This window comes from Babylonia areolata, chromosome 24 (assembly GCF_041734735.1).
Source record: "Babylonia areolata isolate BAREFJ2019XMU chromosome 24, ASM4173473v1, whole genome shotgun sequence".
NCBI classification, from domain to species: domain Eukaryota; kingdom Metazoa; phylum Mollusca; class Gastropoda; order Neogastropoda; family Buccinidae; genus Babylonia; species Babylonia areolata.
The window spans coordinates 738,065-765,777 of record NC_134899.1 but is presented as its reverse complement, the minus strand read 5'-3'; the positions used below and the strand labels follow the sequence as shown (position 1 = coordinate 765,777).

Sequence of the window (27,713 nt, the reverse complement as noted above, 5' to 3'; positions counted from 1 at the left end):
CTATAGATACATCCCTTATGGTACATATCTCACTATAGATATATACCTTATGGTACATCCCTTACTATAGATACATCCCATACTATAGATACATACGTTACTGTGGATACATCCCTTACTCAAGATACTTACCTTACTGTGGTTACATCCCTTACTTTTGATACATACCTTACAGTGGATACATTTCTTTTGGTACATCCCTTGCTATAGATACATCCCTTACTGTGGATACATACCTTACTATAGATACATATCTTACTTTGGATACATCCCTTACTATAGATACATACTTTACTTCGCCAATCGGGACCCCCCCCCCCACTCTGACTAAAGTAAAAATCTCATGCCTGCTTACCATGGATACATCCCCTACTATGGATACATCCCTTATGCCAATTATGGTACATCCCTTACTATGGATACATCCCTTATGCCAATTATGGTACATCCCTTACTATGGATACATCCCTTATGCCAATTATGGTACATCCCTTACTATGGATACATCCCTTATGCCAATTATGGTACATCCTTTACTATGGATACATCCCCTACTATGGATTCATCTCTTATGCCAGTTACGGTACACCCCTTACTATGAATACATCCCTTACTATGGATACATCCCTTATGCCAGTTATGGTACATCCCTTACTATGGATACATCCCTTATGCCAGGTATGGTACATCCTTTACCATGGATATATCCCTTATGCCAGTTATGGTACATCCCTTACTATGGATACATCCCATATGCCAGTTATGGTACATCCCTTACCATGGATACATCCCGTATGTCAGTTATGGTACATCCCTTACCATGGATACATCCCGTATGCCAGTTATGGTACATCCCTTACTACGGATACATCCTTTATGCCAGTTTGGTACATTCCTTACTACGAACCTGAAAACGATTTAAGATGGTTTGTTCATATACAGGCCACAGCCCCTTCTGAAGGGTTATGTGAACATAAAGAAATTAAAATATCATAATGAAACATATATGAAAATACAGCATCAGTACCAAAGCTACTCTAGCCTAACTATGAAACAACGCAGAAAAAAGTATTCTCATGATGTAATGGATTCTGGGAATTTGAAAGCTTTACATGAATACAAAGAAAGGTTTCCAACAATTTCACAAGAAACAATAATAATACAATACCTGTATAGGTGCTGGCTTAAGAGCAAAGATCTCGTTGCGAGCACCCTTTGTGTAGCCATTCATGTTGAGCAGGATGTGGATGCCATCCTCATTGATACGGTCTGCAGCTTTTCCATTGCAAGCAATCTACAAACAAACAGGCCAAACTGTTATCAGCTATCTGCAAACAAACAGGATCAAACAATCTCTTTGTGACAATACAGTTTCTTTCTCCCTTCAACTGGAGATGCAGATATCCATTGCACTGTTTAGGACACATCAGACTGACTGAACCTTTTTTGTTTTGATCAATGGACACTGGGCAGAAATACTTACATGATGAAATACAAATGGTTACATTGTGGATAAAGAAAATAAAGTCATCTGCATTTCCTAGAATTGTAGATTCTTCTCCCTCAACCTTTAGCATGCCAAAGGCGATAGGAGTCACCAAACAGTATCTATTTCCAGCAGCCAGGGTTGACCAGGTTAGGGTGTTCCAATTTTGAGACTGAACTGTACAATTTCCAACTGTCTTGACCCCCAGTCATGCATCCGGTTTCAGAACCAGGCTTCAGCCACTGCTTTTCATTGCTTGTTTTTGCCAGAGTTTTCTCAATTTTTACGAGGTTTTTTTTGAATGAATTTCAGATACGAGTCAAGAGGCACATTTGCAGTTTGCGATTTTATGATTTTTCCTCAACGATGATTCTGGCGATGAATTCGAATGTTTTTTGCCAGAACATCTTCCACAAATGGATGATAATGGTGATATGAATGTGGGGGTCTTGGACAGTTCGATAATGCTGAAAACCATGTGCTGAGTGGATATTTTCTTGACTGGCTGATCGGGTTTTTAGATATCGCAGGTGCGGTGATAATCCATGAAAATATATTGGACGCAGATTATTTTTTGCTCTACTTACTGCCCATGTGGCTGATCTACCTGTCACAGAAACAAATAGATAACAAAATAAGAGGGGCAGGAGAAACAAAAACTGCCTAACACACACTGTACTTGCATTTGGTGTGATATCGACCAGGCTCAAATTAAAGCTTTTCTGTGTCTTCCTCTTTTGATCAACCTTACAAAATCATCATTTTATCATCCATTATTGAAATGCCAAATTCTGAAGTGTCATGTCTCCAGTACCAAGACCCTGCTTCAAGAATAATGTAGAAAAAAAAAAAGCAACCAAAAATATGCACCTCCCAGCTCTAAATTACAAGTAAATACTGATACACTTTGAAAATTATTTGTTTCAGTTTTACCACTCACATATTAAACTACAAAGCTTGCAAACTATTTCTGCATTATCTTCAATGTTGATCCTAACCACATACAAAATTTCACATCAATGCTGTTGTTCAAGTTACAGGGTAGTTTCATGTTCATGACTAATTATCACTGATGACACAGAGGGAGGTGGGGCACAAAGAGCAGAAGTGACCACCAACCTTCGACAAGTCAACAAAGTGCTCTGCTTCCTTTTCTATCTTCCCTCGGAAGTTGGTGTTGTCATCAGCACTCAAAGCATAGCAAAAGATCTGAAAAAACATCACAACCATCACTCAAAACATAGCTAAAGATTTGAAAAACACATCACAACCATCACTCAAAGCATAGCAAAAGATCTGAAATAAGCATCACAACCATCACTCAAGGCAAAGCAAAAGATCTGAAAAACACATCACAACCATCACTCAAGGCACAGCAAAAGATCTGAAAAACAAAATCACAACTCTATACATAGTGCATACCAAAAAATATGAAACCACATACCACAACTATCAATGCAGTTCTTAGAATGGTGCTCAAGTTCACAACACTCGACCGTGTCAAGCCAAACAAAAATTTGGACCACTACAAAGAAAAGAGCGCAAGACTTCTCTTGATGCAACCAACAGTGGCCATTACTGGTATTTTGTAGCAAAGACAAACTGCATCTTACTATGAGTGTCTGAGTCTTCAGTGTAACCAGTTGGTATGTTGTTTCCTATCATACCAGAGAGTCATAAACACTCAGAGGTATAGCAAGGAAACAGTTGCTGTCCACAGAAATGAACAGTCAGTTCAACAATGGAGTTGTGCTGACTGAAGCTGGTACTGTGGGTTTCACCTACAGCTATATACATGTATGTTCTGAGCCATCAGACAGAACAGGGCATGTAGTTTCCTATCGTACCAGAGAATCACAAAGACTCCATGGTATAGCGAGGGAACATTCAGTGTCCACAGCAATGAACGGTCAGTTCAACAATGGAGTTGTGCTGACTGAAGCTGGTACTGTGGGTTTCACCTACAGCTATATACATGTATGTTCTGAGCCATCAGACAGAACAGGGCATGTAGTTTCCTATCGTACCAGAGAATCACAAAGACTCCATGGTATAGCGAGGGAACATTCAGTGTCCACAGCAATGAACGGTCAGTTCAACAATGGAGTTGTGCTGACTGAAGCTGGTACTGTGGGTTTCACCTACAGCTATATACATGTATGTTCTGAGCCATCAGACAGAACAGGGCATGTAGTTTCCTATCGTACCAGAGAATCACAAAGACTCCATGGTATAGCGAGGGAACATTCAGTGTCCACAGCAATGAACGGTCAGTTCAACAATGGAGTTGTGCTGACTGAAGCTGGTACTGTGGGTTTCACTTACAGTTATATACATGTATGTTCTGAGCCATCAGACAGAGCAGGGCATGTAGTTTCCTATCGTACCAGAGAATCACAAAGACTCCATGGTATAGCGAGGGAACATTCAGTGTCCACAGCAATGAACGGTCAGTTCAACAATGGAGTTCAGTTGTGTTGACTGAAGCTGGTACTGTGGGTTTCACTTACAGTTATATACATGTATGTTCTGAGCCATCAGACAGAACAGGGCATGTAGTTTCCTATCGTACCAGAGAATCACAAAGACTCCATGGTATAGCGAGGGAACATTCAGTGTCCACAGCAATGAACGGTCAGTTCAACAATGGAGTTGTGCTGACTGAAGCTGGTACTGTGGGTTTCACTTACAGTTATATACATGTATGTTCTGAGCCATCAGACAGAACAGGGCATGTAGTTTCCTATCGTACCAGAGAATCACAAAGACTCCATGGTATAGCGAGGGAACATTCAGTGTCCACAGCAATGAACGGTCAGTTCAACAATGGAGTTGTGCTGACTGAAGCTGGTACTGTGGGTTTCACTTACAGTTATATACATGTATGTTCTGAGCCATCAGACAGAACAGGGCATGTAGTTTCCTATCGTACCAGAGAATCACAAAGACTCCATGGTATAGCGAGGGAACATTCAGTGTCCACAGCAATGAACGGTCAGTTCAACAATGGAGTTGTGCTGACTGAAGCTGGTACTGTGGGTTTCACTTACAGTTATATACATGTATGTTCTGAGCCATCAGACAGAACAGGGCATGTAGTTTCCTATCGTACCAGAGAATCACAAAGACTCCATGGTATAGCGAGGGAACATTCAGTGTCCACAGCAATGAACGGTCAGTTCAACAATGGAGTTGTGCTGACTGAAGCTGGTACTGTGGGTTTCACCTACAGCTATATACATGTATGTTCTGAGCCATCAGACAGAACAGGGCATGTAGTTTCCTATCGTACCAGAGAATCACAAAGACTCCATGGTATAGCGAGGAAACATTCAGTGTCCACAGCAATGAACGGTCAGTTCAACAATGCAGTTGTGTTGACTGAAGCTGGTACTGTGGGTTTCACTTACAGTTATATACATGTATGTTCTGAGCCATCAGACAGAACAGGGCATGTAGTTTCCTATCGTACCAGAGAATCACAAAGACTCCATGGTATAGCGAGGGAACATTCAGTGTCCACAGCAATGAATGGTCAGTTCAACAATGGAGTTGTGCTGACTGAAGCTGGTACTGTGGGCTGAAACAGCAGCATTCATGCTAGACGCCTGACACAACACTCACCTCCACTTTGCTCCTGTCGTGCATGCCGGGAATGCTCTGCATCAGGTGGGAGGTGGGGTGGTTGCAGAAGTCAGAACTGACATAACCGATGCGCAGACGTCCACCGCTGGCCTTCAGGTCCAAGGGGTAGGTGTAGGGAGCTTTGTGCAGGGAGGCCACCTGCAACACCACCTCACTGACTGAAACCACTGCCAGCACAGGGAATACATCATCATCTTTCAGGGGGCACTGTGTTCTTACTGCCTGTCATGTCAGCACAGGGAACACATCATCTTTCAGGGGGCACTGTGTTCTTACTGCCTGTCATGTCAGCACAGGGAATACATCATCTTTCAGGGGGCACTGTGTTCTTACTGCCTGTCATGTCAGCACAGGGAACACATCATCTTTCAGGGGGCACTGTGTTCTTACTGCCTGTCATGTCAGCACAGGGAATACATCATCATCTTTCAGTGGGCACTGTGTTCTTTTACTGCCTGTCATGTCAGCACAGGGAATACATCATCATATTTCAGGGGGCACTGTGTTCTTACTGCCTGTCATGTCGGCACAGGGAATACATCATCATATTTCAGGCACAGGGAATACATCACCATCTTTCAGTGGGCACTGTGTTCTTTTACTGCCTGTCATGTCAGCACAGGGAATACATCATCATATTTCAGGGGGCACTGTGTTCTTACTGCCTGTCATGTCAGCACAGGGAATACATCACCATCTTTCAGGGGGCACAGTGTTCTTACTGCCTGTCAATATCAGCACAGGGAATACATCATCATATTTCAGGGGGCACTGTGTTCTTACTGCCTGTCATGTCAGCACAGGGAATACATCATCTTATTTCAGGGGGCACTGTGTTCTTTTACTGCCTGTCATGCCAGCACAGGGAATACATCATCTTATTTCAGGGGGCACTGTGTTCTTACTGCTTGTCATGTCAGCACAGGGAATACATCATCTTTCAAGGGGCACTGTGTTCTTACTGCCTGTCATGTCAGCACAGGGAATACATCATCTTTCAAGGGGCACAGTGTTACTGTCTGCACTTCTTGCCCTTGATTTCTACTGAAGTGGGCACAGAATACTGTCTGACATTGTTTCTAATATGAAATTAGAAATCTCTAAACAATTCAAACAACATCTCTTTCCAAATCAACATTCATACTGCAAAATGATACTGGTGCTCTCCAGCATGAAAGCCTTTATTCCGGTAACAGACTTCAAGCTGTCAAATGAAACACCTCATCCCCAACTTGCCCCCAACTCCTCCTTGGCTCTGACCTTGTCAGTACAGAGGTTGGCATGGCAGGCAGCAATGGCCTTTCTCTGGGCAGCACTGAAGGGGTACAGCATTGAATGGTGCGGATGCACCGACGGCAGACGGTTCTTCTCCACCTGGTCCTGAACGATCTCTGTCAGTCGAACCATGCGCTGGTTGTAGTCCTTCCAGTCACAGACAATCTGCACACACATACACATACACAGAGGCCATATTGAAAAACAATGGTTGTCATCCTTTTCTTAACTCTCTTTCTCTCTCTCACACACACACGAGCCCATATTAAAATAAATGGTTGTAGTCCTTTGAGTCCCACACACAGACATACACACACACACACACACAGACATACACACACACACAGAGGTCATACTGAAAAACAATGGTTGTAGTCCCTTCAGTCACACACACACACACAAAACAATGTTTGTTGTCCTTTCAGTGTCACACACACACACACACACTCTCACATACACAGAGGTCATACTGAAAAACAATGGTTGTAGTCCTTCCAGTCACACACACACACAAACACACAGAGGTCATATTGAAAAACAATGGTTGTAGTTTTTCCAGTCACACACACACAGAGGTCATATTGAGAAACAATGGTTGTAGTCCTTCCAGTCACACACACACACACACAAACACACACACACACGCACACAGAGGTCATACTGAAAAACAATGGTTGTAGTCCTTCGAGTCACACACACACACACACACACACAGAGGTCATATTGAAAAACAATGGTTGTAGTCCTTCCAGTCACACGCACACACACACACACACACACAGAGGTCATATTGAAAAACAATGGTTGTAGTCCTTCCAGTCTCTCACACACACACACACACAGAGGTCATACTGAAAAACAATGGTTGTAGTCCTTTCAGTCACACACACACACACACAAACGTCCACTACACACCCTCCCTTCCCATGGCTGGCAGGAATGCCAACTTCCACTACACACCCTCCCTTCCCATGGCTGGCAGGAATGCCAACTTCCACTACACACCCTACCTTCCCATGGCTGGCAGGAATGCCAACTTCCACTACACACCCTACCTTCCCATGGCTGGCAGGAATGCCAACTTCCACTACACACCCTACCTTCCCATGGCTGGCAGGAATGCCAACTTCCACTACACACCCTACCTTCCCATGGCTGGCAGGAATGCCAACTTCCACTACACACCCTCCCATGGACGACAGTTCATGAACCCCCGACATCACTGCGCTCTGTGCTGAATAACTCACCTGAAGACAGTGCGCCAAGTTACAGTAGGCATCAGGGAAATCGTGCTTCAGCTTCAGGGCCGTTTTGTAGGAGGTAATGGCTTCAGGTATATTGCCAGAGTCCTGGGGAAAAAGAAGAAAATAGTCAATCCCAGTGCACCTTTCATAACTAATTCATTATAACAGAGCAGTTATTGCTGGCTGAACAATACTTTGTCTGTTGCTGAAATTTCCAAAACATGCAAAGCTGAAGCTACATGTCCCAGCTATCAGTAAGCTGATGTGTAACCAGACAGAGTAAGCTGATGTGTAACCAGACATTCCAAAACATCAATGCAAATTTCAGTATCATCTAAAGAAAATAAAAATAAAGAAACCATGGTAAATAAAATCCAAAATATATATCTGTGTTGATATGTTCACCATGCGACACTGAGGAGACGTGTCGAGATAGCGAGGTGCAAGTGGGTGTTGTAACCTTGTGTATAGAAGCCAGGTTGCTGTGGGCGTCAGCGAAGGCAGGGTTGATCTGGATGGCGCGGGAGTAGCACTGCATGGCTGACTGCAGGTCCTGCATCTCCTTCAGTGTGTTGCCCATGTTGGAGTAGGCGTCCGCAAAGTTGGGAGAGATGCTGTCACCATGACACAACAGTCTGTCATCATGGTCACCATAACATAACAGTCTTGGTCACAACACAACAGTCATCACAATCACCACAACACAACAGTCTGTCATCATGGTCACCACAACACAACAGTCATCACAATCACCACAACACAACAGTCATCACAATCACCACAACACAACAGTCATCACCATCACCACAAGTCTGTCATCATGGTCACCACAACACAACAGTCATCACAATCACCACAACACAACAGTCTGTCATCATGGTCACCACAACACAACAGTCATCACAATCACCACAACACAACAGTCATCACCATCACCACAAGTCTGTCATCATGGTCACCACAACACAACAGTCATCACAATCACAACACAACAGTCTGTCATCATGGTCACCACAACACAACAGTCATCACAATCACCACAACACAACAGTCATCACCATCACCACAAGTCTGTCATCACAATCACCACAACACAACAGTCATCACAATCACAACACAACAGTCTGTCATCATGGTCACCACAACACAAGTCATCACAATCACAACACAACAGTCTGTCATCACAATCACCACAACACAACAGTCATCACAATCACCACAACACAACAGTCATCACCATCACCACAAGTCTGTCATCATGGTCACCACAACACAACAGTCATCACAATCACAACACAACAGTCTGTCATCATGGTCACCACAACACAACAGTCATCACAATCACCACAACACAAGTCATCACAATCACCACAACACAACAGTCATGGTCACAACACAACAGTCATCACAATCACCACAACACAACAGTCTGTCACCATAGTCACCACAACACAACAGTCATCACAATCACCACAACACAACAGTCATCACAACAGTCATCACAATTACCACAATACAACATTTTGTCATCAAGGTCACCAGCTAACAACAGTCTCATCACAATCACCACAACACAACAGTCATCACAATCACCACAACGGTCTGTCATAAAGGTCACCAGCTAACAACAGTTGGTCATCACAATCACCACAATACAACATTTTGTCATCAAGGTCACCAGCTAACAACAGTTGGTCATCATGGTCACCAGCTAACAACAGTTGGGTCATCATGGTCATCACAATGCAACATTCTGTCATCAAGGTCACCAGCTAACAACAGTTGGTCATCATGGTCATCACAATGCAACATTTTGTCATCAAGGACACCACACCACAACAGTCAGTCATCACAATCACCACAATATAACAGTCATCACAATCACCACAATATAACAGTCATCACAATCACCATAATATAACAGTCATCACAATGACCACAATATAACAGTCATCACAATGACCACAATATAACAGTCATCACAATCACAATCACCATAATATAACAGTCATCACAATGACCACAATATAACAGTCATCACAATGACCACAATATAACAGTCACCACAATATAACAGTCATCACAATATAACAGTCATCACAATCACCACAATATAACAGTCACCACAATATAACAGTCACCACAATCACCACAATATAACCGTCATCACAATCACCACAATATAACAATCACCACAATATAACAGTCATCACAATCACCACAATATAACAGTCATCACAATCACCACAATATAACCGTCATCACAATCACCACAATATAACAATCACCACAATATAACAGTCATCACAATCACCACAATATAACAGTCATCACAATCACCACAATATAACATTTTGTCATCAAGGACACCACACCACAACAGTCAGTCATCACAATCACCACAATATAACAGTCACCACAATATAACAGTCATAACAATGACCACAATATAACCGTCATCACAATCACCACAATATAACAGTCACCACAATATAACAGTCATAACAATGACCACAATATAACCGTCATCACAATCACCACAATATAACAGTCATCACAATGACCACAATATAACCGTCATCACAATCACCACAATATAACAGTCATCACAATGACCACAATACAACTTTTTGTCATCAAGGCCACCAGCTAACAACATGTTTGAACCTATGTGGAGTGGTGGCCTAGTGGTAACACGTCTGCCTAGGAAGAAAGAGAATCTGAGTGAACATGTTTGAATCCCACACTCCCCAGTATTTCACCCCTCTACAAGACCTCCATTGGTGGCCTGGATAATTGTCACTCAAATGACACAATGAGCTGAGGTCCTGTGTGCAGCATGCATATAGCACACTTAAAAAAACCCACTGCAACAAGTTGTCCCTGGCATAATTCTGCATAAAATTCCACTTTGATGGGAAAACCAATTACAGGCACAGCACAGTGGCAATGCACTCTGTTACAGATCTCCCTGGTGAGAGCTACCGGAGTTTCTCACAAAGAAATGTGTTGTGACAAAATTTAATCAACACTTGCCCACTGCTATCAAGATACTGTCAATGTATATTGTAAAAGAAAGAGGCAAACTACAACAACACTTTGGCCAGGAAAAAGAACCACCCCCAAACCATCAACATGAGAACAGATGGCAGAGGACCTAGCTAACCGCAGCCTCAACAGTAAATGAATTCCCATTGGTTCTTCCCACTGGCATGTCATTCCCAGCTGATCACTGGGTCACATATTGCTTGCTTTTAAACCCACTGGCATGTCATTCCCAGCTGATCACTGGGTCACATATTGCTTGCTTTTAAACCCACTGGCATGTCATTCCCAGCTGATCACTGGGTCACATACTGCTTGCTTTTAAACCCACTGGCATGTCATTCCCAGCTGGTCACTGGGTCACATATTGCTTGCTTTTAAACCCACTGGCATGTCATTCCCAGCTGATCACTGGGTCACATATTGCTTGCTTTTAAACCCACTGGCATGTCATTCCCAGCTGATCACTGGGTCACATATTGCTTGCTTTTAAACCCACTGGCATGTCATTCCCAGCTGATCACTGGGTCACATATTGCTTGCTTTTAAACCCACTGGCATGTCATTCCCAGCTGATCACTGGGTCACATACTGCTTGCTTTTAAACCCACTGGCATGTCATTCCCAGCTGATCACTGGGTCACATATTGCTTGCTTTTAAACCCACTGGCATGTCATTCCCAGCTGATCACTGGGTCACATATTGCTTGCTTTTAAACCCACTGGCATGTCATTCCCAGCTGGTCACTGGGTCACATATTGCTTGCTTTTAAACCCACTGGCATGTCATTCCCAGCTGGTCACTGGGTCACATATTGCTTGCTTTTAAACCCACTGGCATGTCATTCCCAGCTGATCACTGGGTCACATATTGCTTGCTTTTAAACCCACTGGCATGTCATTCCCAGCTGGTCACTGGGTCACATATTGCTTGCTTTTAAACCCACTGGCATGTCATTCCCAGCTGGTCACTGGGTCACATACTGCTTGCTTTTAAACCCACTGGCATGTCATTCCCAGCTGGTCACTGGGTCACATATTGCTTGCTTTTAAACCCACTGGCATGTCATTCCCAGCTGATCACTGGGTCACATACTGCTTGCTTTTAAACCCACTGGCATGTCATTCCCAGCTGATCACTGGGTCACATACTGTTTGCTTTTAAACCCACTGGCATGTCATTCCCAGCTGGTCACTGGGTCACATATTGCTTGCTTTTAAACCCACTGGCATGTCATTCCCAGCTGATCACTGGGTCACATACTGCTTGCTTTTAAACCCACTGGCATGTCATTCCCAGCTGATCACTGGGTCACATATTGCTTGCTTTTAAACCCACTGGCATGTCATTCCCAGCTGATCACTGGGTCACATACTGTTTGCTTTTAAACCCACTGGCATGTCATTCCCAGCTGATCACTGGGTCACATATTGCTTGCTTTTAAACCCACTGGCATGTCATTCCCAGCTGATCACTGGGTCACATACTGTTTGCTTTTAACCATTTTGCTGCCAGGAAAATAAGATTTAAGTGAAATCTATTTGCCAGGGTTTTTTCACAAAAAACGGGTATAAATTTTCAAAAAATTCTGTGCTCTTTGTTACTGGAGAAAGACCCATAAAAGTATATATTTTCTGAAAGGGAAATGAATAAAGAATACAAAACACATGATGTTTTCCCATTTTATATATTTTACATGACATGCTGTTGTTTTGAAATCAGTGGTTTGTTTTTTGTCACATTTCCAACTTGTTCATTACAAACATTAGTCAGGTAATCTGCACAAAAATATCATTTTCTGGACAAATGGACATCTGCACACACCAAATCATACTAGAACAACCACAATATAAAAAAACTGAAAAAGAAATAGATGCATTGTGACTTCTGCAAGTGATAATATGGATGTGAGGCCACGCCCCCTCAGTCTCCACTCCCCTCCTCTTCACCCCTCTCACACGGTCACTTCATCCAGTTCTCATCAGACCGCGTTGGCTGAGTGCCAAGAAAATAGCTCATACGGTGTCCTGCTAAAAATTCAGTGACCTGTCGTCTGCTAGAGTTGAACAGCCGGCATCACTCACTGATAGTCGCATCTTGGCCACTCTCTTGATTGCTCCCTTTATTTTCTATCAAATCGTCCTATAAATGTTCACCACTGTCTTCTCCTTCGAATTTATGCTCCAATTCTTTCTGAGCATAAGCTAAAGAAAGTAATCTTGGTTGATTCAGTTCGCCGCGAGCGCATGTCTTGAGCACGGAGTCAGTCCGACATTTTGTTGAGCGAGCGAGGAGAGGAGCCAGGCAAAGACTGCGGCCAGTAACCCAACCAAAACGTTCAAATAAAGGACTGCCTTATGACGCAGATGGTGTTTCTAGCTATGAATAGAATCTAGAAAGATTCCCCAAGCTAAAGCTACCAGCATTTTTGTCAACGAAATGAATGCAAAGCAGGGAAAAGTCAGAATATTTCGATGACGAGTTATCTCGTCATTGTGGCAGCGAAGCATACATGCTTTCCATGACGAGTTATCTCGTCATATAGGCAGCCTAGGGGTTAAACCCACAATCAGCAACATGGTACAAGTTCAAGGTCAACACTTCATAAAGCTCACAACCAAATACAGGCTGTAAAGGAGTTTACTGAAGAACTACAGCAGCAGGAAGGTAATCACCTGATGGCCAGTTTGTAGTGGTTGAGAGCATCGTGCAGCTTGCCCTGGAGGTGAAGAATGCTGGCCAGATTGGAGTGGGCCACAGCAAAATCTGGGTTCACCTGGGTTCACAGTACACAAAATGAGGGTTCACCTGTACACACTTGTCTGTTAGTCAACCACAAAATCAGGGTTCATCTGTACACACATGTCTGTTAGTCAACCACAAAATCAGGGTTCACCAGTACACAGTTGTCAGAGTTAACCACAAAATCAGGGTTCACCAGTACACAGTCAGTTGTCAGAGTTAACCACAAAATCAGGGTTCACCAGTACACAGTCAGTTGTCAGAGTTAACCACAAAATCAGGGTTCACCAGTACACAGTCAGTTGTCAGAGTTAACCACAAAATCAGGGTTCACCAGTACACAGTCAGTTGTCAGAGTTAACCACAAAATCAGGGTTCACCAGTACACAGTCAGTTGTCAGTTAACCACAAAATCAGGGTTCACCCGAACACATTTCACAGTTGTCTGTAGAGTCCACAGCAAAATCAGGGTTCACCTGAACACAGTTGTCTGTTAGAGTCCACAGCAATATCAGGGGTAAAAGGGGTAAAAATCGGCTGTCATTCTCCCTTTCGTACCACACCACCACCATCCATCTACCCACCCCCATTCTCCCTACTCACCCATCACACACACTCACATCACTATTTTCTTTTCTTTTCAAAATATAACCATCCTTCTTTCAAGCAAAACAGAAAAAGCCCATTTCAAAACTCTAAATATAATAGAGAAAGAATGAAAAACCAACTGTAAAACGCTTATTACAATCTTTTCATCATGCAAAATATTCTGTGAATATTACTGACACATAGATCAGTTTGCTGATCCTAGCACAATCTGCTTTAAAGCGTTAGGAACCCCGTCCCCCATGGACCTCAATGCTTATTTAAATTTTTTCATCATGTAAATTACAACCGTTAGACAATTTTGTGAATGTTACTGCCAAATGAGTTTGCTGATCCTATCCCAATCAGAACTAAAGCAGGACGGACCTCCAGAGCCTTTTTGTAGAGGGTGATGGCCTGGTCAGTGCAACCCTGTTCCCGCTTGATGTTGGCCAGGTTGTTGAGGGAGTCAGCATGGTTGGGCTGCAGACGCAGGGCCTGGTTGTAGCAGTCCTCCGCCTGGTCCACCTGCCCCTTCTCCTTCAGGGCGTTGGCCAGATTGCAGTACGCGTCAGGGAAGTTGGGCTGCAGCTCGATTGCCCGCTGGTACATCTGGATTGCCTGCTCGATTTTCCTGGCATGGGGGTGGGGGTGGGGTGGAGGAGTCACACACACACGTTACTTGGGTTATTTACTTCCGTGAAAGAGGGGAAATCTGGCAAGTCCTAAGCTAAAAAGTTTTAGGTTCATGAGATTTTATTCATCACTTGTGTTTCACTGGTTAAGATTTTATTTTATTACATGGACATAGCAAAAGGTTTGCGGGGTGGTTTAATTTCAATAAATATCCAAGACTTCAACAAATTTCTAGTTTCCTTTTATCAAAAAAAAAAAAAAAAAAAAAAAAAAAAAAAAAAAAAAACCCACACAAATTCAGGTACCAAAACCCCCTTCCCCAAGAAATATGCACAAACACACCATCTATTCCAACTGTTAAGATAGGAAACAGGAAAGCATGATGAAGTACATATCCTTCATGCTTCACTGATGAGTGGTAGTGACAGAAAAGGACCACGGAGTTCCAACTTACCCCTGTTCATAGTAGACACAGGCCAGGTTGCCATGCACCACAGCATTGTTGGGGCTCAGCAGCAGTGCTCTCAAGTAAGCGTCCACAGCTCTGCACACACACACACAGGGGTACCACAAGTGTAATATTAGTTCACACCTCAAAAAGCTCACTTCTTCCAACAATTACGGCAACTCAAATCCCCCCCGCCCCCCCATACAGAGAGAGGTGAGGCAGCATAAAGCCAGCCACTTTCTCTCCACACAGGACTTATCTCAAGATAAAGTTTTTACTCTGCTTAAACTATAAAGGATGTAGAAAAAATGCTTACGATCAGAAATGAGAAGCAAAAATATACTGGCTAAAATTCTTTCAATTTATATATTTTTTTCCACCAAATATTTCTGTAATTTTCAGTCCACAAGGTGCTCTTGCATAAAAGATGTGTTCCCTGAATTCTGAAAAACATAAATAAATTGGTGTATTTGGCATTATCATATTACGACAGTCCTGCTGAAATTTCAGAATTCACTTAGGAGCTAGCAAACTAAGAATGAACACAACTGACAATGTCACAGTAACATTTGAGGGCTGAGAAATCCAACTGGTAAACCCAAGGAAAAGATAGGGAGGAAAGGAGGGGGTACCTGTCAAATATTCTGGCTTCTTTCAGAACGTTGCCCAGATTGATGTATGCATCCAAGAAGTGTGGATCTATTCCAACAGCCTGAAAACAGGAAACACCTTGTCAAAGTCAAGTTCACTATAATTACTGCAAAACAAGAAATGAAACACCACAAAGAAATCACTAAGAAGGTAGTATATACTTTCTAAAAATAATACTCCATGTGAATAGATAATGCAGGTCAAAAGAGGTTTGAATTATCCTGACCTAAAACAGACAACAATTAAACTGTTAAACACAAATGTGTGTTCCACAGTTCCATGAGTGCAACTGCCAGAAAACCAAAAAGCTGAAAGGCAGGGGTCCAGGGCCGAGGGGCCGTCCAGGCACCTGGTGGGGTAGAGGGGCAGTGCCCTGTTGGGGGGGCCATGGGAGGTTAGAGGGGCAGTGCCCTGTTGGGGGGACCAAGGGGTGGTAGAGGGGCAGTGTCCTGTTGGGGGGCCATGGGGGGGTAGAGGGGCAGTGTCCTGTTGGGGGCCCATGGGGGGTAGAGGGGCAGTGTCCTGTTGGGGGCCCATGGGGGGGTAGAGGGGCAGAGTGGGCAGTGTCCTGTTGGGGAGACCAAGGGGTGGTAGAGGGGCAGTGTCCTGTTGGGGGGCCATGGGGGGGTAGAGGGGCAGTGTCCTGTTGGGGGGCCATGGGGGGGTAGAGGGGCAGTGTCCTGTTGGGGGGCCATGGGGGGGTAGAGGGGCAGTGTCCTGTTGGGGGCCCATGGGGGGTAGAGGGGCAGTGTCCTGTTGGGGGGCCATGGGGGGGTAGAGGGGCAGTGTCCTGTTGGGGGGCCATGGGGGGGTAGAGGGGCAGTGTCCTGCTGGGGGCCCATGGGGGGTAGAGGGGCAGTGTCCTGTTGGGGGCCCATGGGGGGTAGAGGGGCAGTGTCCTGTTGGGGAGCCATGGGGGGTAGAGGGGCAGTGTACTGTTGGGGGGCCATGGGGGGGTAGAGGGGCAGTGTCCTGTTGGAGGCCCATGGGGGGGTAGAGGGGCAGTGTCCTGTTGGGGGCCCATGGGGGGTAGAGGGGCAGTGTCCTGTTGGGGAGACCAAGGGGTGGTAGAGGGGCAGTGTCCTGTTGGGGGCCCATGGGGGGGTAGAGGGGCAGTGTCCTGTTGGGGGGCCATGGGGGGTAGAGGGGCAGTGTCCTGTTGGGGAGACCAAGGGGTGGTAGAGGGGCAGCGTCCTGTTGGGGGCCCATGGGGGGGTAGAGGGGCAGTGTCCTGTTGGGGGCCCATGGGGGGTAGAGGGGCAGTGTCCTGTTGGGGGGCCATGGGGGGTAGAGGGGCAGTGTCCTGTTGGGGAGACCAAGGGGTGGTAGAGGGGCAGCGTCCTGTTGGGGGCCCATGGGGGGGTAGAGGGGCAGTGTCCTGTTGGGGGCCCATGGGGGGGTAGAGGGGCAGTGTCCTGTTGGGGGCCCATGGGGGGGGTAGAGGGGCAGAGTCCTGTTGGGGGCCCATGGGGGGTAGAGGGGCAGAGTCCTGTTGGGGGCCCATGGGGGGGTAGAGGGGCAGTGTCCTGTTGGGGGCCCATGGGGGGGTAGAGGGGCAGAGTGGGCAGTGTCCTGTTGGGGAGACCAAGGGGTGGTAGAGGGGCAGTGTCCTGTTGGGGGCCATGGGGGGGGTAGAGGGGCAGTGTCCTGTTGGGGGCCCATGGGGGGTAGAGGGGCAGTGTCCTGTTGGGGGCCCATGGGGGGGTAGAGGGGCAGAGTGGGCAGTGGTCCTGTTGGGGAGACCAAGGGGTGGTAGAGGGTCAGTGTCCTGTTGGGGGGCCATGGGGGGGTAGAGGGGCAGTGTCCTGTTGGGGAGACCAAGGGGTGGTAGAGGGGCAGCGTCCTGTTGGGGGGCCATGGGGGGGTTAGAGGGGCAGTGTCCTGTTGGGGAGACCAAGGGGTGGTAGAGGGGCAGCGTCCTGTTGGGGGCCCATGGGGGGGGTAGAGGGGGCAGTGTCCTGTTGGGGGCCCATGGGGGGGTAGAGGGGCAGAGTGGGCAGTGTCCTGTTGGGGAGACCAAGGGGTGGTAGAGGGGCAGTGTCCTGTTGGGGGGCCATGGGGGGTAGAGGGGCAGTGTCCTGTTGGGGGGCCATGGGGGGGTAGAGGGGCAGTGTCCTGTTGGGGGGCTATGGGGGGGTAGAGGGGCAGTGTCCTGTTGGGGGGCCATGGGGGGGTAGAGGGGCAGTGTCCTGTTGGGGGCCCATGGGGGGTAGAGGGGCAGTGTCCTGTTGGGGGCCCATGGGGGGTAGAGGGGCAGTGTCCTGTTGGGGGCCCATGGGGGGCAGAGGGGCAGTGTCCTTTTGGGGAGCCATGGGGGGTAGAGGGGCAGTGTACTGTTGGGGGGCCATGGGGGGGGGGGTAGAGGGGCAGTGTCCTGTTGGAGGCCCATGGGGGGGTAGAGGGGCAGTGTCCTGTTGGGGGCCCATGGGGGGTAGAGGGGCAGTGTCCTGTTGGGGGCCCATGGGGGGGTAGAGGGGCAGTGTCCTGTTGGGGGCCCATGGGGGGGTAGAGGGGCAGTGTCCTGTTGGGGAGACCAAGGGGTGGTAGAGGGGCAGCATCCTGTTGGGGGGCCATGGGGGGGGGGGGGGGGGGGGTAGAGGGGCAGTGTCCTGTTGGGGAGACCAAGGGGAGGGTTGGGGGAAGGGGTGGTAGAGGGGCATATATATAATAATATATATATTATCACCCTCTATGACCCATATCCCTTGGCTAACAGTTGTCACTGAACATAAACTAGGCATGGCAATGAAAGAGTTATGGACAGAGAGCCTTGCTGAGCAGTACACACAATGTACCCACCTTTTCAAAGTGGTGGATGGCCAGCCACACCTCTCCCTGAGCGTTGAACACACAGCCCAGGTTGCTCCAGGCCACAGCAAAGTTGGGACAGGTCTCTATGGCCTTCAGGTAGCACGCCTGCAATGTGGGGGGAGGGAGGGAGGTGGGGGGGCCCAAACACCACCGTCAGTCACACACGACTTCCCAAGGAGAGACGCGCAGCGCTTCCTCTATCAAAGCTTCAATGCTACTCTTTACGCAGCTTGGTCTGTCAAAGCTTCACCTCTATCCTTTACGCAGCTTTCTTAATTCAAAGCTATTGTTTATGCAGGCACCCTTTACAAATCGCAACAACTAAGCGCTTTTCCTATGCTACGCAGTAAAAACTAGGCTGCAGTTTTACTCTGCCCTTCCAGATGAAATCTGTAAAAACTGAGCACACACACTGTACTAGCTCCTGTCATATCCTGGAAAAACTTCAAAAGTCAATTTTGTAGAATTAATGAAACTGCGAAATTTCATTTAAGTTGAACAATACCACATGAAATAAAAATCCTTTTAAAAAATGTTTTGCATGAATTCAACATTTTCTTGAAATAAAATACAGGTTCAACATATTTCCATAAAAATCCATTTTCCGAGATACACAGAAATGTGAGTGTGCACCCAGTTTTCACACAAAAAAGAAAATTCAGTATCTTTTTATTGATATGGTTTTAAAAGAAGAAAAGTAATTTCTCATCTGGTAATCTTTTATCAATTTCCCCTCTTTCATCAGTTCTATGCCGTGAAAACAGAATCAGTTTTCATTTAGTTTTGATCTTATCTCTCAAAAGGGAAGGGCAGGGAAGCCATCTACAAGGGCAACAGAGCACAACTTGACTATGCGCAGTCCGAAACCTGCAGTGCACGCAACGCTGGGACACTAAGCGACAGCGCAATGTTTGCAAGTCCATCAAAATCTGTTTCTCTTTCACTGAGCAAGAAGGGCAAACCAAGAACACATTCACACTCATCAAGGATGAAACAATGAGCAGCAGCTTGAACAGTACACAAGCTTCTTTCACTGATCAAGTCTGAATCAGGATTTTTGCTTCAAGGGGATGACCTCATGTCTTGAACTATGGGTGTGGGCTGTGGGGATGGGGTGGGAGTGAGGAGGGGTGAAGAGAAAACCCCCAAACTCTTTTTCTGTCTGTCTTTTTTGCTTCAGCCTTCATTTCAGGGACTGTGTATGTGTTCTATGCACCACTGGCTCACTCTGCTACAAAGTATAGAAAGAAAAAAATAATAATTAAAAAAAAATTCACCAAGAACAATCTACTTCATGTTTTTCCTGGGACTCATGAAAAATCTGTGTTCTCTGTGATACGATTTCCATGAGGAAATCATTCTACAAAAATCATACTGAAGGTGTGTCACTAAGTCCTTTCAAACAAGACCTAATAACAAGACACTTTTTCAAAGCTAAACCGGACATAAGCAGTTACAACACAAATAGAATATGTTAAATTTTATTTTTTGTTTAAACTGCTTCTCCAAGTACTTACTGCTGCCAGAAAGTACCTGCGCTTAACAGATGTTGATGCACTTCTACCTGAAAGGGAAAGGGGGTAAAAAATAAAAAAATTAAAAAAAGGCAAAAAGAAAGGAAAAAAAAAGAGAATCACTTACAGTTCTGAACCTTAAGCGCACGATAACGCAAGCACTGGCAAATTGCATCGCTTGGCGTCATACGATACCTCCCACTTTGGTCAGCTCACTGCGAAGTTCTGGGCTTCAACGTCTCTAGCCCGGTTCCCCCTCTGGACTGACCATTATCCATTTATCCAGCAACTGGCAGTCAGCCTATATCTTGTAGATAAAACACACTGGTTACAAGTCAGCCATCATAACAGTCATCAATCATTTATCACTTAGGTCCAACAAAATCCAGAATGTTTTTTTCTTTTTTTTTTAATTACTTTTCACATGCTTACTTTATTCTTTCTTTCTTTCTTTTCTAATGCATTAAAAAAAAATTACATTTTTCATTTTGATTGAAAAAAATCACTTCTTTTTTTTCCAAAGCATTCCCAACAAGAACATGACAGAAGGCAGCTTTAGCACAGCTCAGCAACTTAATGAACTCAACATTCACCAATCTGTGATTCTTACTGCTGTACATACAAGTGTATCATACTTTTAAGATGAGATACAAATTTCTCTATTGCCTCTCTGGGCTAAAGCTGCCTTCACTGGTCAAATCTGGAATCATTTGAAACTATTAAGGCTGTAAATTTATCCAAATTCTTCCAACAACAAGAATAAAGAAAAGCAAAACAAAGCACACATTGTTCTAGAAAAAACAATGTCTTTAAAAAATAAAAAAAAAGATTACAAATGACATGATGGATTAGAGAAGGAACTATTTCCTTTTCTAATTTTGAAACGTCATTTGACGTGATGGCTGAAGATGCAAGCCAAAATTTCCCCCTAAATCTTTGATCCACTTATACTGATAGCTTCATCTGCTTTCATCTTTTTATTCAAAATACTGCTGGAAGAATTTGTTATATCAAAAACTGGTTTAGCTCCATGTGACCTTTATAAAAAGACAGAAGCATTGCTGCCATAAAGTTATTTTCAAGAAATGGACATAAAATAAGTGCCAATGCAAAACCAGAAAACAACAACAAATTTTCACTCTCTCTTTCTCTGCCAATTTTTGAAAGAAATGACAGAATCCATGGATTTGATAAACAAATGTCTCAGTATAAAAAATGGCTTGTCTCCCATTATATGGACTTCTCTTACTTTTATGGCAGCAACCTCTGCTATTTCATAGACGAGCTAAAAGTTGTTAGCAATGTCAGGAATGCCTTGCTTAATCAGAGAGAGAGAAAAAAAAAAGGGCCCACATTCCCACAGCATACAAGGGAGGGTCCTCTAGATGATCTAAGTGAAAGTGGATACCACAAGACGACAGCACAGCCAGTGCTGAGGGGTCACCACTGTATACCTTGGCCTCATCCAGGCGTCCCAGGGCCTTCAGCAGATTGCCCAGGTCACTGCGGGCCGTGTATAGATCCTGCACACACCAACACATCAACACTCCAACACAGTGTTCAGATCCTACACACACCAACACTCCCAACAATGTACAGATCCTGGACACACCAACACTCCAACACAGTGTTCAGATCCTACACACACCAACACTCCCAACAATGTACAGATCCTGGACACACCAACACTCCAACACACTGTACAGATCCTACACACACCAACACTCCAACACAGTGTACAGATCCTACACACATCAACACTCCCAACATTGTACAGATCCTACACACACCAACACTCCAACACAGTGTACAGATCCTACACACACCAACACTCCAACACAGTGTACAGATCCTACACACACCAACACTCCCAACACTGTACAGATCCTACACACACCAACACTCCAACACAGTGTACAGATCCTACACACACCAACACTCCAACACAGTGTACAGATCCTACACACACCAACACTCCCAACACTGTACAGATCCTACACACACCAACACTCCAACACAGTGTACAGATCCTACACACACCAACACAGTGTACAGATCCTGCACACACCAACATAGTGTACAGATCCTACACACACCAACACTCCAACATAGTGTACAGATCCTACACACACCAACACAGTGTACAGATCCTGCACACACCAACATAGTGTACAGATCCTGCACACACCAACACTCCAACATAGTGTACAGATCCTGCACACACCAACATAGCGTACACATCCTGACAATTGTTACTAATTTGATAAGGTGAAACTTTCACGAGTAAAGAGAAAACTGAAAAGAGAACATTCACTTCAGTTTATGTAGCTGTGGTGAAATGTCGGATAGCTACAGGCTTTTAACTTGTGAAACCTTGAGGCTTATTCATACATGTATGTATGCCAAACACTAACTTCACTGCATAAGAGTGCGCATGCATGTGTGTGTGTCTAGGTCCTGTGTGCCTGCTTGGGTGTCTCTGTACTTGTTTGCAAACAAAATGGTATATATGTTCTCTCCTTGGTCTAGTTCCAAGAAACACAATTACAGTTGTTTAGTGCAGGTCTGTCTTCCAGACACACATCAATTTTTTCTATCATCTTCCAAATCAGAGCCCCATAGCAGCCCAGTGGACAGAAGGCAGTAGCACTGACCGGTTTGACTTGCAGCACAGTGACATAGGCCTGCACAGCCTGTTCCAGGTCCCCTGCAGCCACCAGGGCCGCTGCCAGGTTGATGTAGCCATCTGTGAAGTCCGGCTTCAGTGTCACTGCTGTCTTGTAGTTCTGTAGCGCCTCCTGTAGCTGGCCCAGCTCTTTCTTCACGTTGCCTAGGTTTGAGTACGCCTCTGCCAGGCGCGGGTTGTGGCTGATTGCCAGTTTACTGAAATAGGCTGATCTGCAAGAAAATCAACACCTGCACTGCACGCGCTTGCACAAATCTGTACAACTATTCTTCATCTATAGGAAAATATTAAAATCTTTATTCTCAGAACATTCACTGAATTTCAGGTGTCAGAACTGTTTTCCCATCAACATCTCTGAAGTGAAAAGTACAAAGGCACCATATTTATTATCAATCCTGAGTCCATTTCACTGTAACTGGTGTCTGTCCTATAATGAGCAGGACAAGAATCTTTTTGAAAATACAAACTTCAAGTCTTTATCTTCTGGCAATTTATAGGACTCATCACCGTTTATATCTTCTTCCTCTCTGTGTTGTGACTGACCACAACACAGCAGTTCATGATTATTGTCATATGTTGACACTATTACTATTACTGTATTAGACACAAGACCAGGATTGTTGTCTCTTCACAATTTCTTAATCATACCTGGAATGGTTTGGCTCGTGTTTGTACAATGCAGTTGCCTACTCAGAAAAAAACCTGAAAGAATATTCAACTCTAGATGGGGATGGCAGATGACTGATTTTCTTTGGAAAAAGGAAATATATATATAGTACACTTGCTCCTAAGTAACAATTGATGTCAAATGTTTTCCTTGAAACACATCACCCACTCTACAAGGGGAGGGGGGAGAGAGAGAGCAGGACTGCCAGGAGGAAACTAGACAGAGACAGACAGAGAGAGATAACATTTTACATTATCAACTACTGTCAAGGGGTCTTACTTTTCCAGCTGGCCTGTCTGGAAGTGAATGGAGCTCAGCAGAAGCAGCAGACTGGTGTTATCTGGCTCTATCTGCAGAAGCGCCATACAGTTTTTCTCTGCTTGAGAGTAATTACACATCCTGTAGTCTCTGTAGGCTTGATCAGCCAAAGCTGCAAACAAGAAAGTGACTTAGTGAGTATACACAAGCTTACAGTAAATAAGATCACTGCCCTTACTCATTCATAATCATTCCTAATTGCAGAAATATTCCAGTTTGTTTTTGCTGTGTTGCATTCTTCCTGCCTGCAACCCACTGGTTTGGCTTAACAATATTTAGTGTCAAGATGGCGACTTCTCAGGCAAGCCAACAAAATAGTGCTTTCCTTTGAGGGGGGTGGACAGTTTGGGTCCGAGGTCACAGAAAGAACACAGATAGTAAAGCTAATCAACATCTACAAGGAAAGATGCATATTATATCAGCAACTAACTCAGTACAGACAAAATGTCTTTTCGACAGTGTTCGCCTTGGCATTGAATGAACTCTTTTAATGAAATAAAGGATAGACAAGAATTCCTGCGCATAGGCCAGGAACATATAGAGGCCAGTCACAAAAGGGTTTTTCTATTGTTTTATTTATAATAGTTATAAGAAGAGATAAGGAGAAAAACTAAGAGGAAGACAGTGCAGTGATACGTAGCGAGATGTCAGCCTCTGGCACAACGCGCACACATATACACACACTGCTTGTGACACAGTGAGAGAGAGATGACTGACCAGGTAATGACTAGTTGATCACCCAGTCCAATAATTTATGCGAGTTAAGCAGACTGCAAAGACAATCACGTGTGCTGAAAAGCAGATCGGCTAAATCAGGCCGAATCCGACAACAACTGTTTCTTACAAGGTGTTCAGGGATAGATTTCTAAATGATTCCTGAACTGACTTATGTCGGATAGGTCACAAAAGAAAGAGCTCAACACCTACTTTCTAATGAGTATAAAATGAAGTGTTGATTATTTAAGATGAATTTATAATCTAAATTTAAGTCACCTGAAGAGGGTCAGTTTTAGGAAGCTCATCGCGGAAAATTACAAATTGTGTTAAATCAGTTTCACGTAGGCAAACACTAACTGAATAGATTTAATTTTAAAGATGGAATTGCAACGATTCAGCCAGTATATAATACTTGTAGTTTTTACTGATCCGGCAAAAGAGATATTAATTTAATACGGTGGAGCAGAAAGGACAGATTCCAGCTCAGCCAATAGCGTACCGTGACACTGGTCGAGCAGTGAGTGGGTTGTCTGGTGAGGAGGACAAAATGATGTGAGCTTAGCGTCAGCTGAAATCTTTAGACTGATGAAAGATTAACTGAAATCAAGTATGCTTCTAACTGATTAAAGTGTGTGTGTTAGCACAACAAATATAATACTGCAGTGAATGATACAGAGACTTGATTTAATAGATAATTATGGAACAGGTTTCGAATGGGCTTTGCATTCAAACCGGGAATGGCATCACATTCTGCGTGAGCAGCTGAAGGCCAGCGGGTCAGTTGCAAAAAAGCTGTCTGCTATACAGCTTGTGCTGTGTGAGTTGAGTAGCCAGTTGTATTGAGCACATGGCTACATACTGATGTATCCGATATGATGTATGTTGTATCACTGATACTGTTGTAATATACTGTATTACTTTTTCATCACAACAGAGTTCTATGCGTGAAATTGCGGCTGCTCTTCCTGGGTCAGACACTCACCACAGTGCACGTCCACCACCACCACTTTTTTCTTTTTTGTCTGGAAATGTGTCAACAATCATCTCCCTGAAGATCTAGTCAACAGCCCCATCCACATGTAATATGCAGCTTCTGTTCAAACGTGTGTGTGCGTGTGTGTGTGTGTGAGTGTGAGTGTGTGTGTGAGACAGACTCAGAAAGAGAGAAAGAGAATGTCTGTGTGTGTGTGTGTGTGTGTGTGTGTGTGTGTGTGTGTGTGTGTCCTAATTTCTACTGTATGATAGTGTATCTCTGTATGTGTATGATTTTCGTATATTTCGATTTATGTTTGTACCTTGTTATGTACTATGCCCCCCAATATTCCTTGTGACCCCGGTACACTTGGTAATAAAGACATTCTTTTCTATCCTTTTATTATCAAAGTGGATTTTTATACAGAATTTGGTTGATCTACAACCCCCATCCCCTCCTCCACTCCTCATTACGACTGGTTGAGTCACCTTGTTGTAAACACTGTTCATTCCTTCTTAGGTGAAATTTGTGGATTCTGCCCAAAACTTTGCCAGGGACAACTCTCTTGCTGCTGTGGATTCTTTTACATGCACCAAGTGCATGCTGCACACCAGATGTTGCTTCATTCCAATGACTAGCATCAAGACAACCACTCATGGGCTAGAACTAGAAGGGGAGAAAATACTGGCATGTGTGGGGTCCACATCTCAGCACAATGATTGATGGTAATGTCACACTTTAGCAACCTAAATTCCTGGAGCTGAATTTAGGATTCTAAAGTGGGACGGAATGAACGGTAATGTCGCACTGAAGCATCCTAAATTCCTGGAACTGAACTTAGGATGCTATAGTGCGATAATACCCTGATAATGTCGCACTTTAGCATCCTAAATTGCTGGAGCCAAATTTAGGATGTAGTAAGAGCACTGAACAGAACATCCTTTCCAAAATAAGCCTACTAACACAAAATATGCACCAGATAACAGCTTTAAAAAAAAAAAAAACAAAAAAAACTCCTAGATGAAGACCCTAAAATGAAAGACCTTTTCTTTGGTGTAGTCTGAATATAATGTTATTTTATAAGATATGCGTGCGATCAGACCTAAACAAAGTTGAAAAATAATGAGGGGACACAAATAAGCCGCGAGGCCTAAGTCCAAAACTTGGCAAAAACCAGTCCCTATTACTACTACTACACAAAACGATTTTAACGAACATTGAAATCTGAGCTCTGTTTTCAGTGTCAGGGTTAGGGTCACACACAAAAGTGAATTCTTGTTCACATAAATCTAAAAGCACACTGCGGGGCCGAGCAAACGGTCTAATTAGTGCATAAGTGTACAGACTGATGGCACAGTCCACTAAATTCTTTAGTCATATTCAGATGATTGTGCAATCTGGAGTTGGACAATCGCACCGTCCGAAATCATTCAGGTCCCTCATTCCAATGCAAAGAAAACTCATTAAACCAGAAACTGCTCTACAAAGTCAATGACACAAGAGTATAAGACTGAAGCAACAAACTTTCAAACCCGAATTTAAGCGTTATCCCACAATGGCTTACCTGACACATCCACGGTTATTTGTGCCATTGGCACCGACATTGGTACAAAGATGGCGGAGTCGGCCACTTTGGACGGTCAGCCTTCAAGCTGTGTGCCGAGTTCGAAAACTGAGGATCGTGCCTGTCACACGATCAACAACGATTTCTACAGTTAAAAACAATGATATGCGTACCAACTATCTAAATATATCCACAGTATACTTCATCTGCCACGCACATCACAAAGGAATTTTCTCGACAAACACGCACAAGGAAACAATGGCCGATCTTGTTCACGTAGAATGTAATCACGTGATCAAAAGACGCATGGGTGTATTTCAATAAAGTATGTTTCGTGATTAGTATCTAATAAAAATTAGCTTTATCTCCTTTTGCGTGTCACAGCTAAAAAAATAATACATTATGATCTATTTTGATGGAATGGAAAGAGTGGAAGAGAGGCAACTTGCTGGCGTTGCGACGGAAGTGCCCAAACATTGTGGTGACGTCACGTCGCAACCACACTGCTTACCACTTTTTTTCCGTCTGTCTTCTTTATATATATATATATATATATATATCTTTTTTTTTTTCTTTTTTAACCCAATAGAGTAGGTATGCCTAATTGCAAACAGCGTGTAATTGCGAACGGTTCGTGTACCACCCCACTTGAAGCTTTCTCACCGCACACGTCTCCTCTCTTACAGTCTCTCCCATCGTGCACAA

General features: G+C 44.4%; 1 protein-coding gene across 1 annotated transcript in view; it reads right to left on the bottom strand.

Annotated features, from left to right (window-relative positions):
- Window positions 1–27,329, bottom strand: part of LOC143298789 (UDP-N-acetylglucosamine--peptide N-acetylglucosaminyltransferase 110 kDa subunit-like) — a 41,053-nt gene extending 13,724 nt beyond the window's left edge. Inside the window, exons 1-15 of the mRNA XM_076611751.1 lie at window positions 27,009–27,329; window positions 23,716–23,866; window positions 22,738–22,981; window positions 21,538–21,606; window positions 18,558–18,674; window positions 15,740–15,819; window positions 15,114–15,203; window positions 14,411–14,657; window positions 13,372–13,472; window positions 8,111–8,264; window positions 7,654–7,755; window positions 6,392–6,571; window positions 5,111–5,269; window positions 2,606–2,695; window positions 1,169–1,294 (exon numbers count right to left, since the gene is read on the bottom strand). Of these exons, the coding sequence (XP_076467866.1) occupies window positions 1,169–1,294; window positions 2,606–2,695; window positions 5,111–5,269; window positions 6,392–6,571; window positions 7,654–7,755; window positions 8,111–8,264; window positions 13,372–13,472; window positions 14,411–14,657; window positions 15,114–15,203; window positions 15,740–15,819; window positions 18,558–18,674; window positions 21,538–21,606; window positions 22,738–22,981; window positions 23,716–23,866; window positions 27,009–27,048 (1,950 nt within the window). The 5' untranslated portion in view covers window positions 27,049–27,329. The remainder of the gene's footprint in view (window positions 1–1,168; window positions 1,295–2,605; window positions 2,696–5,110; window positions 5,270–6,391; window positions 6,572–7,653; window positions 7,756–8,110; window positions 8,265–13,371; window positions 13,473–14,410; window positions 14,658–15,113; window positions 15,204–15,739; window positions 15,820–18,557; window positions 18,675–21,537; window positions 21,607–22,737; window positions 22,982–23,715; window positions 23,867–27,008) is intronic.
- Window positions 27,330–27,713: the final 384 nt, after the last annotated feature.